The sequence below is a fragment of the Schistocerca gregaria genome, chromosome 4, assembly GCF_023897955.1.
Source record: "Schistocerca gregaria isolate iqSchGreg1 chromosome 4, iqSchGreg1.2, whole genome shotgun sequence".
NCBI classification, from domain to species: domain Eukaryota; kingdom Metazoa; phylum Arthropoda; class Insecta; order Orthoptera; family Acrididae; genus Schistocerca; species Schistocerca gregaria.
This window is the reverse complement of record NC_064923.1, coordinates 546,647,465-546,665,732: the sequence shown is the minus strand read 5'-3', so window position 1 is coordinate 546,665,732 and position 18,268 is coordinate 546,647,465. Positions and strand designations below refer to the sequence as shown.

The 18,268-nt window shown below is 45.4% G+C and overlaps 1 protein-coding gene across 1 annotated transcript in view; it reads left to right on the top strand.

Annotated features, from left to right (window-relative positions):
• The first annotated feature begins 267 nt into the window (after window positions 1–267).
• LOC126267805 (uncharacterized) overlaps window positions 268–18,268 on the top strand; it is a 32,588-nt gene continuing 14,587 nt past the window's right edge. The window contains exon 1 of the mRNA XM_049973110.1: window positions 268–488. Coding sequence (XP_049829067.1) covers window positions 268–488 — 221 coding nt within the window. The remainder of the gene's footprint in view (window positions 489–18,268) is intronic.

The following is an 18,268-nucleotide window of genomic DNA, read 5'->3' as shown; positions in this document are numbered from 1 at the left end:
CTCAATGCCCAGGCGTATCAAGGCCGTTATTACGGCCAGAGGTGGTTGTTCTGGGTACTGATTTCTCAGGATCTATGCACCCAAATTGCGTGAAAATCTAATCACATCTCAGTTCTAGTATAATATATTTGTCCAATGAATACCTATTTATCATCTGCATTTCTTCTTGGTGTAGCAGTTTTAATGGGCAGTGGTGTATATTTGGGGCGTTGTTGATCGAACGAGCCTAGTATGAGGGTGACCCCCGGTTTATGTAGACCTCGGTGAATGACGCAGGCGGCGTTGTTTGATGTTGCGGTTGGCAGCAGTGCCCAGTATCCCCCGGCGCAGCGACTGGCAGGGCCGCGGTGGCCTCCCTGCCGCGAGGACGGCCGCCGTCTGGAGGCCGGCCTTTCAGCCCGCTGGCCGCCACGCGCCTCGCCGCCGCTGCGCTCTCCGTCCTATTGTCTCGCCGGCTATCACGCTCACACATTCCAGCCAGAAGGAGTGTGAGACATAACAAAAATAACTCAAATACGTGTTACGACAAAGTTTCTGGAAAGTCTTATCACCACTGGGACTTGGCGCGCTAGCTTGCGAAACGGGAACCTAGACAGACAAGGATCGAACGCTAGCGGCACATTAAAGACGGCTGGTCTGGTATACTAGCCGGCACGACTGTGGTTTTTTGGAAGTTTTCCTCGCTGGTTTAGGCAAATGTTGGAGTGGTCCCCTATCTTCAGTTAAGAAAATACTGTACTCAAGCAGATAAAACACTATATTACGCAAAGCAAACAAAGTCTACACGATCCACAGCCAGCAGGTGTACTAGACTTCCCTATGGAAGTCAACTGACGACTGTGACATTCGCCCATTTGTCAAATCATAAAAAAGTGGACCCCACACTATACGGGATAAACGCTAGGGAGAGAGAGATGAAGAGATGAAAAGTGAAGAGAAAGATCGAATCCTGCCTCGGGCATGGATAAGTGTGAGTCCTTAGTTTAGTTAGGTTTAAGTAGTTTTAAGTCTAGGGGACTGATGACCTCAGATTTCAAGTCCCATAGTTCTTAGAGCCATTTGAACCATAAAAAAATGTCTGGATACCCAATGTAGTGTGGAACTGACCACTAGATGTGACGAGAGGCGGACTTCAACTGTATAAAAATAGACAGGGAGTACTGTGTCATCAGTAGAGAAGCAGTAACAGCGGAATGACTCAGAGAACTCAGTCGCTTCGAACGTAGACTGACCGTTGGACATAACCTGAGTAACAAATCCACTAGGGACATTTCAACCCTTTTAAAGCTGCCCATTTCGATTGTTGGTGGTGTAATTGCGAAGCTGAAACACGAAAGAACTATCAGAACATGAGCTGGATAGTTAGTGTATGCCCCTAGCTTGCGCTTAAGAAAACGCTAAATGTGGAAAGATATGCATACACTTTACAGGACTGTGTACTGAATACATTAGCGTAACAGGTCGGAGATGGAAATTGTTTGAAGCATCAGGACAGTGTACCCTGTCATAAAGTCCTGCGAAGCAACGGTTTGTGGGCGATAACTGTGCTGACTGCAAGTCGTCACGAGTTGCGCGTTCCTCTGGCTGCAGCGCAGCGCTGTCTAGTCCCTGCTGCGGCTTACCAGGCACACCGGTGGAATTTCTTCTGCATTCAGCCTTCAGCCTCGAAGTACCAAGAAGTCACCTCGCTCTCCGTCCACAGCTCTGCTGGCCATACCACTGCAGAGCGGTTACTTGTTCCTTATCAATGACTGTATCGGTTACCATCAAACATCAATGTTATTTTGTGTAGTAGTTGGGACCAATTCTGGAGAAAACTTGCGCGCTCGACTTCTGATTTGTCGGGCGTTGCTCCCTGGCGTTACTCTAGCTGAATACGGGGCTATGGTATCATTAAGTAAACCACACTGACTGGGTTGTAACTGTCTGAGATTTATCAGGATCGACCCGTTACGAAGAATAAGAATGGCGTTGAATTGTATTATACAGATAATTAATGATTTGTGTCGCTATTTGAACTGGTTGATGGACATGCAAAAGATAACGTTGTTCGTTGTTTGAGTATGTTGCAATACATCGTTCAATAAAAGTATTTAATGGTTGGAAGGGGTGTATTCTCTAAGATTGCTGACGTTGTTTCTGGCTTCATGACCACATCATTAAATTATACCCGACTGTTAATTATAATTAAGAGATTAGTGTCTACAATAATTCCGTGCCTGTATTCAAAAGTACGATGCAATGTTCCTTCAGACATACACACATGTAGAAGGAACAGGCACTGTCGCGACTACAGCCGTTATGAAATACATGAAACATATGCGCAATTGCGTATATGGACAACCTTCAACCGTATAACGGAATGAAGAAAGTGAAAATTTACGCAAACCGGGACTCGAACACGGATTTCCCGCTTAACGCGAGTGGTCGCCTTACCATAAAGCTATCCGAGCACACTTCAAGACCTGACCATAAGCAGGAAATCCAGTTTTTTATAGCTGTAATTCCATTATACGGCTGATAGTTAACCATCGAAAGTGTGAAAATATTTCATGTAAGTTGGGTGTCTGTTTTATTAAAATGGTGTGGGAAGTAATTGTCATTGTAATTGTGTGCGAGCTCATCAGTTTGTAACACTAACTGGGGATTCGAAGCCTTGTAATGAAGGAAATGCTAGTGGGGCATGAGTATTATTTATGAAGAACTGTTTGTTCCATATTGGAACTGTCATAAATGTAATTTGTTTCAAAAGAATGTGTCACAATAACTTGAACCTATCCCTTAGATTTACTTGAACTTCCTTTGGGAAGAATTAGAACACCGACTTCGTTCCAGAATCTAGCGACCAAGATCACTATATTCTCTCGAGGAAGAGCCAGGTGCCGTTTGTCCACAGACACACAGAAAGCTTCGCAGCAGAGTTCATGCTGTCATAAAGGTGAAAGGTGGACACATCCTGGGTTGGATGACCCATACAGTGGCAGGGTTACCATGACGCGAGGGGTTGTTGTCTGCATGCTGACTCATAGTTGTTCATTGAAATATCATTATTAATCAGACATCACCTCGATTATGTCCAATAAATGTTCGATGCGATTCATGTCGTGCGACCTGGGAGGCCAAATCATTCGCTCGAACTGTCCAGAATGTTCATCAAACCAATCGCGATCAATTGTGGACTGATATATTTGGGAACATGAAGTCCCGCGCAAATGGTCTCCAAGTAGCCGAACACATCCATTTCAGTTGGACCCGAGTACAGCATTATGGGACCACCAGCAGCTTGCACAGTGCCTTCTTGACAGCCTGGGCCATGGCTTCGTGGAGTCTGCCCCACACTCGAACCATTAAACCAGCTCTTACCAGCTGAAATCGGGACTCATCTGACCGGGCCACGATTTTCCAGTCGTCTAGGATACAACCGATATGGTTATGAGCCCAAGAGAAGCACTGCAGGCGATGTCGTGCTGTTCGCAAATGAACTCGCGCTGATAGTTTGCTGCCACAGTCCATTAAAGCCAAATTTCGCAGCACTATCCAAACGGATACGTTCGTTATACGCCCCACATTTATTTCTGCGGTTATCTGATGCAGTGCTGTTTTCCTGTTAGCACTGCCAACTCTACTCTTGGTCATTAAATAAAGGCCGTTGGTCGCCACGTTTTCCGGGGCTAGACCCAATGCCTGAAATTTTATATTTTCGGCACACTCTTAACACTATGGATCTCGGAATATTGAATTCCCTAACAGTTTATGAAACGGATATCACGTGCGCCTAGCTCCAGCTACCACTCCGGGTTAAATGTCTGTTAATTCCTATCGGACGGCCATAATCGTGCCGGAAATCTTTTCACATTAATCACCCGAGTACAAATGACAGCTCTTCCAGTGCACTGCACTTTTATACCTTGTGTTCGGGATACTACCGGCATCTGTTTAGGTGCTCCATCACACGACTTTTGTCACCTGAGCGTATAGCTGTAAGTGTATGGGCCATTGTGTTAATATAGGTTTTGTGTGAGGGTTTTTGGGCGACCGATGCGATGGCTAGCAGACGAACTGTAGAAAATGCAATATGCTACACTATTGGCCATTAAAACTGCTAAACCAAGAAGAAATTCAGATGAGAAACGGGTAATCATTGGACAAATTTATTATACTAGAACTGACATGTGATTACACTTTCACGCAATTTGGGTGCATAGATCCTGAGAAATCAGTACTCAGAACAACCACGTCTGGCCGTAATAACGACCTTGATACGCCTGGGCATTGAGTCAAACAGAGCTTGGATAGCGTCTACAGGTACAGCTGCCCATGCAGCTTCAACACGATATCACAGTTCGTCAAGAGTAGTGGACTGGCGTATTGTGACGAGCCAGTTGCTCGGCCACCATTGACCAGACGTTTTCGATTGGTGAGAGATCTAGAGATGTGCTGGCCAGGGCAGCAGTTGATCATTTTCTGTATGCAGAAAGGCCCGTACATGACCTGCAACATGCGGCCGTGCATTATCCTGCTGAAATGCAGGGTTTGGCAGGGATCGAATGAAAGATAGAGCCACGGGTCGTAACACATCTGAAATGTAAAGTCCATTGTTCAAAGTGCCGTCAATGCGAACAAGAGCTGACCGAGACGTGTAACCGATGGAACCCCATACTATCACACCGGATGATACGCCAGTATGGCGATGACCAATTTACGCTTCCAATGTGCATTCACCGCGATGTCGCCATACACGGATGCGACCATCATGATGCTGTAAACAGATCCTGGATTCATCCGAAAAAAAGACGTTTTGCCGTTCGTGCACCCAGGTTCGCCGGTGGGTACACTATCGCACGCGCTCCTGTCTGTGATGCAGCGTCAAGGGTAACCGCAGCCATGGTCTCCGAGCTAATAGTCCATGCTGCTGCAAACGTCGTCGAACTGTTCGTGCAGATGGTTGTTGTCTTTTGTAAACGTCCCCATTTGTTGACTCAGGGATCGAGAGGTGGCTGCACGATCTGTTACAGCCATACGGATAAGATGCCTGTCATCTCGACTGCTTGTGATACGAGGCCGTTGGGATCCAGCACGGCGTTCCGTATTACACTCCTGAAACCACCGATTCCATATTCTGCTAACAGTCATTGGATCTCGACCAACGCGAGCAGCAATGTTGCGATGCGATAAATCGCAATCGCAATCGCGATAGTCTACAATCCGACTTTCCTCAAAGTCGGAAACGCATTTCTCCTCTTTACACGAGGCATCGCGTTTCACCAGGCAACGCCGGTCAACTGCTGTTTGTGTATGAGAAATCGATTGGAAACTTCCCTCCTGTCAGCACGTTTTAGGTGTCCCCACCGGCGCCAACCTTGTGTGAATGCTCCGAAAAGCTAATCATTTGTATATCACAGGATCTTCTTCGTGTCTGTTAAATTTCGCGTCTGTAGCACAACACCTTCGTGGTGTAACAATTTTAATGGTCAGTAGCGTATATTATAGAGGCAGCGGCTCTAATTGCAAAGTGGCAGTGGGAAAGAAGAAAGAAGGTTGTTGCCTTAGACAGTGGTGACGGCGTTGGGTCGTTCCCGCGCCCCCCAGGACGCTTGCTCCTGCAGAGCTGCGCCGTCAGCTGTTCCCCTCAGCCAGATGCCGCATGGCCGGAGGAGCAGAGTCGGCAGCGGCTGCGCCAACGTGCTGACCTCAGCAGCGGCGGAAGCTCAGTGCAGAAGGACGCAGAGCGCAGCCACGATGCCCAGACATGCAGGTGCCGCTGGTTGCTTGCCTAGACAAGACGAGTGAATAGGTACGTTGCTCCAAACTGTGTGCCACCAATGTGGAACCCGGCGGTGTCTGACGGCTGGCCTGCAAGAGGCCTACTGGTCATATTGGCAGGCCCGCTGCTAGTAGGAGCAAGGTCCGGCTTGGCAGCTCGCAGATACATGTCGATTCGTAGGTTGGCCTAGCTCTCTGTTCGCAGATGATTGCCACCTGACTGCATACATTTTCAAACAATGAGTGGTGTTTGTATGGGCTTGGCTGGCCCATGTTGTGACGAAATGTTGATTTCCACCACCTAACCCGCAGCAGTGCCCCGCCCCCTCCCCTTTGCCGTGCGGTAATCAGGACAGCGATGCTACAGAGACCCTACCTCCTACTGCGCCAGCGGTATGACGCCTCTGGTCTGAGGTAACTCTTCAGTGCTGTGGGGCTGGTTCTCGCTGCACCATACAGGTTAGGTCTGTTGTAATTGTCCGGACCCACTTTCTCCGTGCGATCCTTGCAGTAACAGTGAGCAACGTCCGTATATCACTGTACCACTCGAAAAAAATAGCAGTGCCCTACACCGCATAAGTATCCACTAATAAGTGTCCGAATACTTTTGATCAGATAGTGTTCGAGCAGATAGTTGACTGCAGCAAAGTAGAGAGCGCAGTTAAAATCGTCTGCTGCTAGACAATCGTACGTAAACTTCATACATTTCCGATGCTGAAAGGGTCTAAAAGATACAGCCACCTTTCAATATAACAAACAAGTTACGACGTTCTCTGTACATACTATTCTGAGATGAAGAGGAAGCCGTGGCGAGATACATGAAATCAGTCAAGAGACTGATGATTCAGCATCCGCCGACAGAAAACAAAAGAAATACGGCGTCAGAAAACCAATTACAGTCAGTTTGGTCAAATGTAGTGACAGACACCATCCAGTAATGCCGCACGAGTCGCGCTCTGTATCCAACATAGACACTGCCTCACTTGGTACACACAAATCTTTTGCAGTACACCGTTATGGTCCTTTGATATCTACTAACTTGTACATCTTCTGCACTACGATCTCTACGGAGTCTCAGGTAACCAGAAACTCCTTCTCAGTACGTAAAGTTTTTTTTTCTCTGGCGGGAAAAAGCCGGCCGCTGTGACTGAGTTGTTCCAGGCGCTTCAGTCCGGAACAACGCAGCTGCTAAGGTCGAAGGTTCGAATCACGTGTGATCTCACTAAATAAGAACGAGGTCGTGTAATACGACTACGAGAAGCTGGATGTTCCTTCTGCGATATTGCAGAGAGACTTTGCAGGAATGTAGGCACTGTACATAACTGCTGGTAGCATTGGTCGCGAGAATGAAGGCTCGCAAGAACACCGGGCTAAGGACGGTCACGTAGCCAGCACTACTGAGAGGGGGAACCATCGTGCTCGGCTTGCGGCTCTGGCGCATCGTACTGCTCCTGCAACAGCAATTTGAGAAGCAGTTGGCACCGCAGTGACACAATGAACTGTTACAAATCGATTAGTTGAAGGACAGCTCCAAGCCATGACGCCCTACAGCGTGCACTCCACTGACTCCAAACCATATCCATTTGTGACTTCAGCCGGCCGGAGTGGCCGAGCGGTTCTAGGCGCTTCAGTCTGGAACATCGCGACCCCTACGGTCGCAGGTTCGAATCCGGCCTCGGGCATGGATGTGTGAGATGTCCTTAGGTTAGTTAGGTTTAAGTAGATCTACGTTCTAGGGGCCTGATGACCTCAGATGTTAAGTCCCATAGTGCTCAGAGCCATTTGAATATTTTTTGAAGGTTTGCAAGCAGCCTGTCTGCATGCCAGACACACTACATTACACCTGGAGTTATGGTCTCGTGTACGATTTCGTATGACAGCAGGAGCCCTCTTGTGGTTATCCCACACACCTTGACTGCAAATTTGTACATCAGTCTGGTGATTCGACCTTTTGCCATTTATGAGCAGCATGCCAGGGGTGTTTCCCAACACGATAACGCCCGCCCACATACCCAAAAACCTCTACAGAGTGTTGTCTTGGCCTGATCGATCACCGGATCTGTCTCCGATGGCGCACATATGGGACATCATCCAACGGCAACTGCAGCTTGATCCACAAGCAGCATTATCTATCCTTTTATTGACCGACCAAGTGCAACAGGCATGGGACTTCATCTCACAAACTGACATTCGGCACCTGTACAACAGAATGCATTCACATTTGCCCGTTTGCATTAAACATTCTGGTGCTTGTACTAGCTATTAATGATCCAGCATTTGACATTTGCAATGACTTATCTCGCGGTTACGTTAACCTTTCATCTTCCAATGTTAATCGCTTTAATATGTTACTTGAGTCGAAACAAGGCCCCAGGAGTAGACAACATTCCATTAGAACTACTGACAGCCTTGGGAGAGAGAGTCCTGACAAAACTCTATCATCTGGTGAGCAAGATGGATGAAACTGGCGAAATACCCTAAGACTTCAAGAAGAATATAATAATTCCAAACTTAAAGAAAGCAGGTGCTGACAGATGTGAAAATTACCGAACAATCAGTTTAATAAGTCACAGCTGCAAAATACTAACGCGAATTCTTTACAGACGAATGGAAAAACTGTAGAGGCCGACCTCGGGGAAGATCAGTTTGGATTCTGTAGAAATATTGGAACACGTGAGGCAATACTGACCCTACGACTTATCTTGGAAGAAATATTAAGGAAAGGCAAACCTACGTTTCTAGCATTTGTAAACTTAGAGAAAGCTTTTGACAATGTTGATTACTCTCTTTCAAATTCTGAAGGTGGCAGGGGTAAAATATAGAGAGTGAAAGGCTATTTACAATTTGTACAGAAACCAGATGGCAGTTATAAGAGTCAAATGGAATGAAAGGGAAGCAGTGGTCGGGAAGGGAGTGAGACAGGGTTGTAGCCTATCCCCGATGTAATTCAAAATGGCTCTGAGCACTATGGGACTTAACTACTATGGTCATCAGTCCCCTAGAACTTAGAACTACTTAAACCTAACTAACCTAAGGACATTACACACATCCATGCCCGAGGCAGGATTCGAACCTGCGACCGTAGCAGTCACGCGGTTCCGGACTGCGTTCCTAGAACCACTAGACCACCGCGGCCGGCGATGTTATTCAATCTGTATATTGAGTAAACAGTAAAGGAAACAAAAGAAAAGTTCGGAGTAGGTATTAAAATCCACGGAGAAGAAATAAAAACTTTGAGGTTCACCGATGACATTATAATTCTGTCAGAGACAGCAAAGGACTTGGAAGAGCAGATGAACGGAATGAACAGTGTCTTGAAAGAAGGATATAAGATGAACATCAACAAAAGCAAAACAAGGGTAATGGAATGTAGACGAATTAATTCGGGTGATGCTGCGGAAATTACATTATGAAATGAGACACTTAAAGTAGTAAAGGAGTTTTGCTATTCGGGGAGCAAAATAACTGATGATGGTCGAAGTAGAGAGGATATAAAATGTAGACTGGCAATGGGAAGGAAAGCGTTCCTGAAGAAGAGAAATTTGTTAACATCGAGTGCAGATTTAAGTGTCAGGAAGTCGTTTCTGAAAATATTTGTATGGAGTGTAGCCATGTATGGAATTGAAACATGGTCGATAAATAATTTGAACAGGAAGAGAATAGAAGCTTTCGAGATGTGGTGCTACAGAAGAATGCTGAGGAGTAGATGGGTAGATCACATAACTAATGAGGAGGTATTGAATAGAATTGAGAAGAAGAAGAGTTTGTGGCACAACTTGACTAGAAGAAGGGATCGGCTGGTAGGGCATATTCTGAGGCATCAATGGATCACCAATTTAGTATTGGAGGGAAGCGTGGAGGGTAAAAATCGTAGAGGGAGACCAAGAGATGAATACACTAAGCAGATTGAGAAAGATGTAGGTTGCAGTAAGTACTGGGAGATGAATAAGCTTGCAAAGGATAGCGTAGCATGGAGAGCTGCATCTACATCTTCATCTACATCTACATCTTCATCTACATCTACATCTACATCTACATCGCTATCCATACTCCGCAAGCCACCTGACGGTGTGTGGTGGAGGTTACCTTGAGTACCTCTATCGATTCTCCCTTCTATTCCAGTCTCGTATTGTTCGTGGAAAGAAGGATTGTCGGTATGCCTCTCTGATTTTATCACCATGGTCTCTTCGCGAGATATACGTAGAAGGGAGCAATATACTGCTTGACACTTCAGTGAAGGTATGTTCTCGAAACTTTAACAAAAGGCCGTACCGAGCTACTGAGCGTCTCTCCTGCAGAGTCTTCCACTGGAGTTTATCTACCATCTCCGTAACGCTTTCGCGATTACCAGACGATCCTGTAACGAATCGCGCTGCTCTCCGTTGGATCTTCTCTATCTCTTCTATCAACCCTATCTGGTACGGATCCCACACCGGCGAGCAGTATTCAAGCAGCGGGCGAACAAGTGTACTGTAACCTACTTCCTTTGTTGTCGGATTTCATTTCCTTAGGATTCTTCCAGTGAATCTCAGTCTGGCATCTGCTTTACCGACGATCAACTTTATACGATCATTCCATTTTAAATCATTCCTAATGCGTACTCCCAGATAATTTATGGAGTAACTGCTTCCAGTTGCTGACCTGCGATATTGTAGGTAATGATAAGGGATCTTTCTTTCTATGTATTCGCATCACATTACACTTGTCTACATTGAGATTCTATTGCCATTCCCTGCACCATGCGCCAATTCGCTGCAGATCCTCCTGCATTTCAGTACAATTTTCAATTGTTACAACCTCTCTATACACCACAGCATCATCTGCAAAAAGCCTCAGTGAACTTCGGATGTCATCCACCAGGTCATTCATGTATATTGTGAATAGCAACGGTCCTATGACACTCCCCTGCGGCACACCTGAAATCACTCTTACTTCGGAAGACTTCTCTCCATTGAGAATGACATGCTGCGTTCTGTTATCTAGGAACTCCTCAATCCAATCACACAATTGATCTGATAGGTCCCTTATCATTTAGCTATAAAATAGCAGGTCAGCAACTGGAAACAGTTAATTCCATAAATTATCTGGGAGTACGCATTAGGAGTGATTTGCCGGCCGCGGTGGTCTCGCGGTTCTAGGCGCGCAGTCCGGAACCGTGCGACTGCTACGGTCTCAGGTTCGAATCCTGGCTCGGGCATGGATGTGTGTGATGTCCTTAGGTTAGTTAGGTTTAAGTAGTTCTAAGTTCTAGGGGACTGATGACCACAGCAGTTGAGTCCCATAGTGCTCAGAGCCATTTGAACCATTTTAGGAGTGATTTGAAATGTAATGATCATATAAAGTTGATCGTCGGTAAAGCAGATGCCAGACTGAGATTCATTGGAAGAATCCTAAGGAAATGCAATCCGACAACAAAGGAAGTAGGTTACAGTACGCTTGTTCGTCCAATGCTTGAATACTGCTCAGCAGTGTGGGATCCGCACCAGGTAGGGTTGATAGAAGAGATAGAGGAGATCCAACGGAGAGCAGCGCGCTTCGTTACAGGATCATTTAGTAATTGCGAAAGCGTTACGGAGATGATAGATAAACTCCAGTGGAAGACTCTGCAGGAGAGACGCTCAGTAGCTCGGTACGGGCTTTTGTTAAAGTTTCGAGAACATACCTTCACCGAAGAGTCAAGCAGTATATTGCTCCCTCCTACGTGTATCTCTCGAAGAGACCATGAGGATAAAATCAGAGAGATTAGAGCCCACACAGAAGCATACCGACAATCCTTCTTTCCACGTACAATACGAGACTGGAATAGAAGGGAGAACCGATAGAGGTACTCAGGGTACCCTCCGCCACACACCGTCAGGTGGCTTGCGGAGTATGGATGTAGATGTAGATGTAGATAAAGTAGGCATACACAGGTTGTTAGAATAAGGTATCTTGTCATAAATAAGATAAAATTATCATATAGCAATTTTGTTATAAGGTCATTCAGCAATCACATATATGGAATCTATAGAGTCTCTTTAAAGTTCTATGTCTAGGTTTTCCATCCACTCGAGGCTGCAGAAGTTCTCGAATGGATCCTTTAAACGCACGTTTAGGGCATTCCTGAATGATGTGCTGGATCGTTTGCTCTGGATGTCAACAATCGCACTGTGGTGAATCTCATATGCCCCATCTACAGAGCATCTCGCCACTTCTGCCATGACCAGTTCTGAGTCTATTGAGTATAACCTAAGTTCTTCTTGGCAGGTCTGTACCATGTAGGTTTCCACCAGGTGATATTTCATTGCAGTTCTTGGATAGTCCGGTCTGTGACCATTCATTTTTCCATGAATCCATGGCATCGTAAGACGTAGCCGTAAGGTTTTGAGCTGTTCTCCATGGTGGTCTTCTAGATCTTAGTCGGGAAAGATCTGGGGCAATGTCCTGATGGATTGGAAGGTTGTCATTGGAGGAGATTTTACGCCATTCATTAACTAAGGCGGTTTGCCGCCTAAGATGTGATGGAGCTGTACTGCAGAGAACAGGAAGCCAAGATAGTGGGGTGGATTTAATGGTCTCAGTTATGGTACTCATGGTATTGTTTAGTTGAGTATCCACTTTAGGCGTGTGGCTACCTCCAAGTGGTACAGCCCGGGCAATGCCGAATGGTAGCCAAAAGTCTACTACTATCGTGGCGCTGCACTATGAGCGTGAACTCATCTCGCGGCTTAAAAGTACAAATGGAGGCAAACGATAAAATGAATGGATCTTCTCAAAACCCAACGACAAGAGACCTCGGCCCATCAGTCCGAGTACTGAAAATTAACATAGAAGGTATAAGTAAGACTAAATGTGATATCCTCTCAAGACTAGCACGGGATAACAATATACATGTCATACTGGTCCAAGAAACACATGTAAACCACGAGGCAGATCTCATGAAAAGAGGTCTCATAAGTGGATGCATCGTTTTCTGGAGCTATTCACCATGAAAACTATGGATCTGCTACATACGTGCGTAGTGACATTGATAACTGGGCTCCGATGAAAGCCGGTCGGAGTGGCAGTGCGGTTCTGGGCGCTACAGTCTGGAGCCGAGCGACCGCTACGGTCGCAGGTTCGAATCCTGCCTCGGACATGGATGTGTGTGATGTCCTTAAGTTGGTTAAGTTTAATTAGTTCTAAGCTCTAGGTGACTGATGACCTCAGAAGTTAAGTCGCATAGTGCTCAGAACCATTTGAACCAAAGCTCCAATAAAAATAAGTTCTTCGGATAACATGTTTTTAATAGAAAACTAGTAAGTAACCTCACAATAGTCAATGTATATAAGCCTCGTAACATCCAATGGCCAAAAGAAGCACTCCCTGAAACGAAATGCCAGCAGACGGTGCCGCGGTAGGTGAGAGCGCGCGCGGCCCGCGGTGGTGGCGTCGCAGCGGGCGCCGGCGCTGGCGCTGGCGCAGGCCGGATCGTTATGGCGCGTCACGTGCGCCGGCGCCACGTGCCCACACACTGCACGGCGCGGCCCGGCTCCCTGTCAACATATCCCCCGCACTGCACTCGCCGCTGTCTCCCACAGGCGGCACGGCCTGACTCCGAGACCAGCTAATCTACCGTGTAAGGCTCACTTCGATCATAACTTCAAAAAGCAACGTAGCGACAAAAACTGTAAACAACGTCCACAGCTTCTATTATCTGGTATCTGGACGGCTAGCTAAATAAAGTGAACGTAAATAAAAACCCCAACAGCAGTCGTTAGATGTGCGTTTATTACGTCACTACCGGTTTCGCGCTAGGTGAACATCTTCAGGTGGGATATATGAAAACTGTGAAATTTGCACTCAAACAAAATCCCGAGAAATTTGCGTGCAACGCGGTGTCGACGCCGTCATCCAAACGGACAACGTAAAAATCGTAAAAGGTGTACGCCTCCAACTTTTGACGTGAGCCGACCGGGATAGCCGAGCGGTTCTAGGCGCTACATTCTGTAACCGCGCGACAACTACGGTCGCAGTTTCGAATCCTGTCTCGGGCATGGATGTATGTGAAGTTTCTAGGTTTGTTAGGTTTCAGTAGTTCTAAGTTTTAGGGGACTGATGACCTCAGAAGATAAGTCCCATAGTGCTCAGAGCCATTTGAATTTTTTGACGTAACTTTCTACGATATGGCCTTTTAAACACGCATCTATAACTGGTCATAATTGTATTAACGTTTAAATCCTGCTTATGCTTATTTTAAGGTGCTTACTGTGACCTGACGTAAAAAATAGTTATCCAATCCCACCTAAAAAAATTTTTTTTGGATTTCAAATGGCTCTGAGCACTATGGGACTCAACTGCTGTGGTCATTAGTCCCCTAGAACTTAGAACTACTTAAACCTAACTAACCCAACGACATCACACACATCCATGCCCGAGGCAGGATTCGAACCTGCGACCATAGCAGTCGCACGGTTCCGGACTGCGCGCCTAGAACCGCGAGATAATAATAATGTGTAGGATTATAATTATAAAGCAAATTCTTTACATGTCTACTAAAGAGACTGCTTACACCACGCTTGTCCGCCCTATTCAGGAGTATTGCTGTGCGGTGTGGGATCCGCATCAAGTGGGATGACGGATGACATCGAAAAAATACAAAGAAGGGCATCTCGTTTTGTGTTATGGCGAAATAGGAGAGATCGTGTCACAGACATGATACGTGAATTGGTGTAGCAATCATTAAAACAAAGACTTTTTCGTTGCAACGGCCTCTTCTCATGACGTTTCAATCACCAGTTTTCTCCTCCGATTGCTAAAACATTCTGTTGCCACCAACCTACATAGGGAGAAATGATCATCACGATAAAATAAGAGAAATCAGGGTTCGCACATAAAAATTTAAGTGCTCGTTTTTCCCGCGTGCCGTTCGAGAGTGGAACGTTAGTGAGACAGCTTGAAGGTGATTCCTTGAACCCTCTGCCAGGCACTTTATTATGAATACAAGATTAATCACGTAGATGTAGATGTAGAAGTCATACGTAGAGGAGGCGCTCATGTAGCTAGGAGAACTATGTATAGTTAATGTCACCCATCGTTTTAGTGAATCTGACAAGGTATGTTATATAAATTACATGTACTATATGCTGATGTAGAGGGGAATGCCAAGGATAAGTTTACCTGCCACGAATATTGATTAACATTTTATTGATGACTGTTCAACACACTTACAAAAAAATTTAATCAATAGCTCAACAGATAACCATTAAAAATTACTGAAGAAATTTCTAAACAGGATAACAGAATTCGCAGAAGGGGATAAAAAAACAATAGGCAGTGTAATTTACACAACAGTCAATATTTGCCAAGACTGCGCAGTGGGCGACTTACTGCATTTAGAGAATAACACACTTATAAAATTTTTAGTCAATGTGCATCTCTAAGAATAAAACAGTTCAACAAACACGGAAGCAAATTAAAAGAAACCACAAGGAAGGATTAGCTGAAAGCTCCTAATTACTCGTAAATGGAAGGCACTGTTATTCAAAAATAACTGTGCAAGGAATACTCTTTGAAAACATGTACATAGACATTAGGAATAAAACAGAAATAACAAAGCTGGCAAAATGCCAAATTTCAGCAAACTGGATGTTAAATGCCTTATATAAGTAAGGCCAAATAGGAAAATTACTTTTATTTTAACTGCGAGAACATTCAAAATCCAGTCACCGTAGATTTCTTCGGCTTACTGGTGACAATTCAAAATTTAAAATGAATTATCTGACTCCTAGCCAACAGCGTTTCACGTGTTTATTCTCTCTACTAACATCACATTAACTACAGTTGAGTGACCGGCCAGCAAGGCCCTAAAAACAATAGTAACTGCAAGCCAATGAGCTGTTCTACAATAGATAAAAGACACAATTAAACACGAGCTTAAAACATATAATGCTAAACTCTACTGAATTAAGAATGCAAATCCGGAGAAGCACTTATAAATAATTAGTACACAATAAGTCTTATTAACTCGACCCAGAAAAAAATAGTACTACCGGGATAAACGAACTAGAATATTATCTTTTTGATTTGCAGCTTATCAACTCGCTATTGTAGACGAATCAGCTATTATTCCGACGACGGTAACTACAGACGTCAGACTTGCCGAACATTATCAGTCAGCCTCGTTAATCCTTTCGACAACACGGTGAGTATAAAATACACAAATTGCTCACCATGTAACCTTTTCTTGGCGGCAACAAGTCCACATTCCTTACAGAAGTTGACCAACATTAACGAGTCCAGGCTGCCTTCGTTTCTAAGAGACCACACCATATAACGAGTGCCGCTCGAATATCCAAACCAACGAAGATCCGAGTCCACTGTGGGCTCACACGCAATCACCGGCCACCCAGCAGCCACAAGGAAAACTGCCAGTAGTCACTGCCGCCGACAGCTTTCTTCTCCTCGCCAACGGAGACACTTAAATCGCCTTCCCCGGACTTGGCCTCTCTCGGCCAGCGAGAGACGTTATAGAATTCTCTGAGCAAAGACAGACGAACGTAATAACCGTCGATACGCACACACGCATGAATCAGCAGGGATAGGCCGTATTTTAATTTAGTTTTGTTTTGACGCGTGCTTTGTCAAGTAGAAGAGATACGTTTTTTAAATTCCTTGTTTGTAATTCGCTTTTTATGTTTTCCATTTAAATTTCTGAAGATGCACGAGCTAGTAAGAAATTTTGTGATAGCACGCGTCAGAAGGTAAAATAATTATGATCATTTCCGATTGTAAAACAAATTCTGTTATAGTTTTCGTTCGAGCATCTCCAGTCCTCTTCATCAGTACACCACGTAAGGGTCCTCGCTGTAACTCTGCCATGTAAGTAGCAGACTTCGGATGGGAATGGGGGGGGAGTGACATTGCCTCGACCTTTCCTTTGCGTTAATATAGCTGGGCGCAGTTTACAGGACACTCTTCAGGTTACTTGAAGTTCAACAAGACACAGCTTAGTCTACAAGTAACTAAAACATGCGCATAATGTAATATATCTAAGTCACATCAGAAATTCACCAAGAGTCCTCGTAACAAGTAATTACAAAATGTGCCGGTCTTGCGACTCAAAAACTACTTAATCACCAAACAAAACGCTAAAAAGGCGTATAGCACAGTACGACGGCTCACTGATTCACATCCCCAGGGACAGCACAGTAACAGCGTTTATACAAAACGATTGGAGCGGAAAGGAGATAGCAAAAAATCATGTTGTCATTACGTTAGTAAAGGATTTGTACTGCATAATTAGATGGCTCCGGTCGTCTTGGTAATAAAAGTAGATCAGAAACAACAGTAATTGTCATCACTCAGTAGGATCGTGACATGCGTAATAATTTTCGTAAAAAACCTATTGTAACTACACTCGTATTTAAAACAGTTAAGATTACATTATAAAAAACGGTTCAAATGGCTCTGAGCACTGAGGTCATCAATCCCCTAGAACTTAGAACTATTTAAACCTAACTAACCTACGAATATCACACACATCCATGCCCGAGGCAGGATTCGAACCTGCGACCGTAGCAGTCACGCGGTTCCAGACTGTAGCGCCTAGAACCGATCAGCCACACCGGCCGGCGAATACATTATCTATTGTTAACAACAATGTTAAACTTGCTAGGTTTGTATAATTATGGTAAGATGAGCTTTAATTCAGATAGTGCGAGAATCAGCAGGTGTACCGGCAACTCTAAAAACAGCATGAGACCAGAATAGTACATCAAGACTAGAGGACTGGAATAAGAATAATTTACGTGATGAGCGTGACTGTTGGGCATAAATACACTCCTGGAAATTGAAATAAGAACACCGTGAATTCATTGTCCCAGGAAGGGGAAACTTTATTGACACATTCCTGGGGTCGGATACATCACATAATCACACTGACAGAACCACAGGCACATAGACACAGGCAACAGAGCATGCACAATGTCGGCACTAGTACAGTGTATATCCACCTTTCGCAGCAATGCAGGCTGCTATTCTCCCATGGAGACGATCGTAGAGATGCTGGATGTAGTCCTGTGGAACGGCTTGCCATGCCATTTCCACCTGGCGCCTCAGTTGGACCAGCGTTCGTGCTGGACGTGCAGACCGCGTGAGACGACGCTTCATCCAGTCCCAAACATGCTCAATGGGGGACAGATCCGGAGATCTTGCTGGCCAGGGTAGTTGACTTACACCTTCTAGAGCACGTTGGGTGGCACGGGATACATGCGGACGTGAATTGTCCTGTTGGAACAGCAAGTTCCCTTGCCGGTCTCGGAATGGTAGAACGATGGGTTCGATGACGGTTTGGATGTACCGTGCACTATTCAGTGTTCCCTCGACGATCACCAGAGGTGTACAGCCAGTGTAGGAGATCGCTCCCCACACCATGATGCCAAGTGTTGGCCCTGTGTGCCTCGGTCGTATGCAGTCCTGATTGTGGCGCTCACCTGCACGGCGCCAAACACGCATACGACCATCATTGGCACCAAGGCAGAAGCGA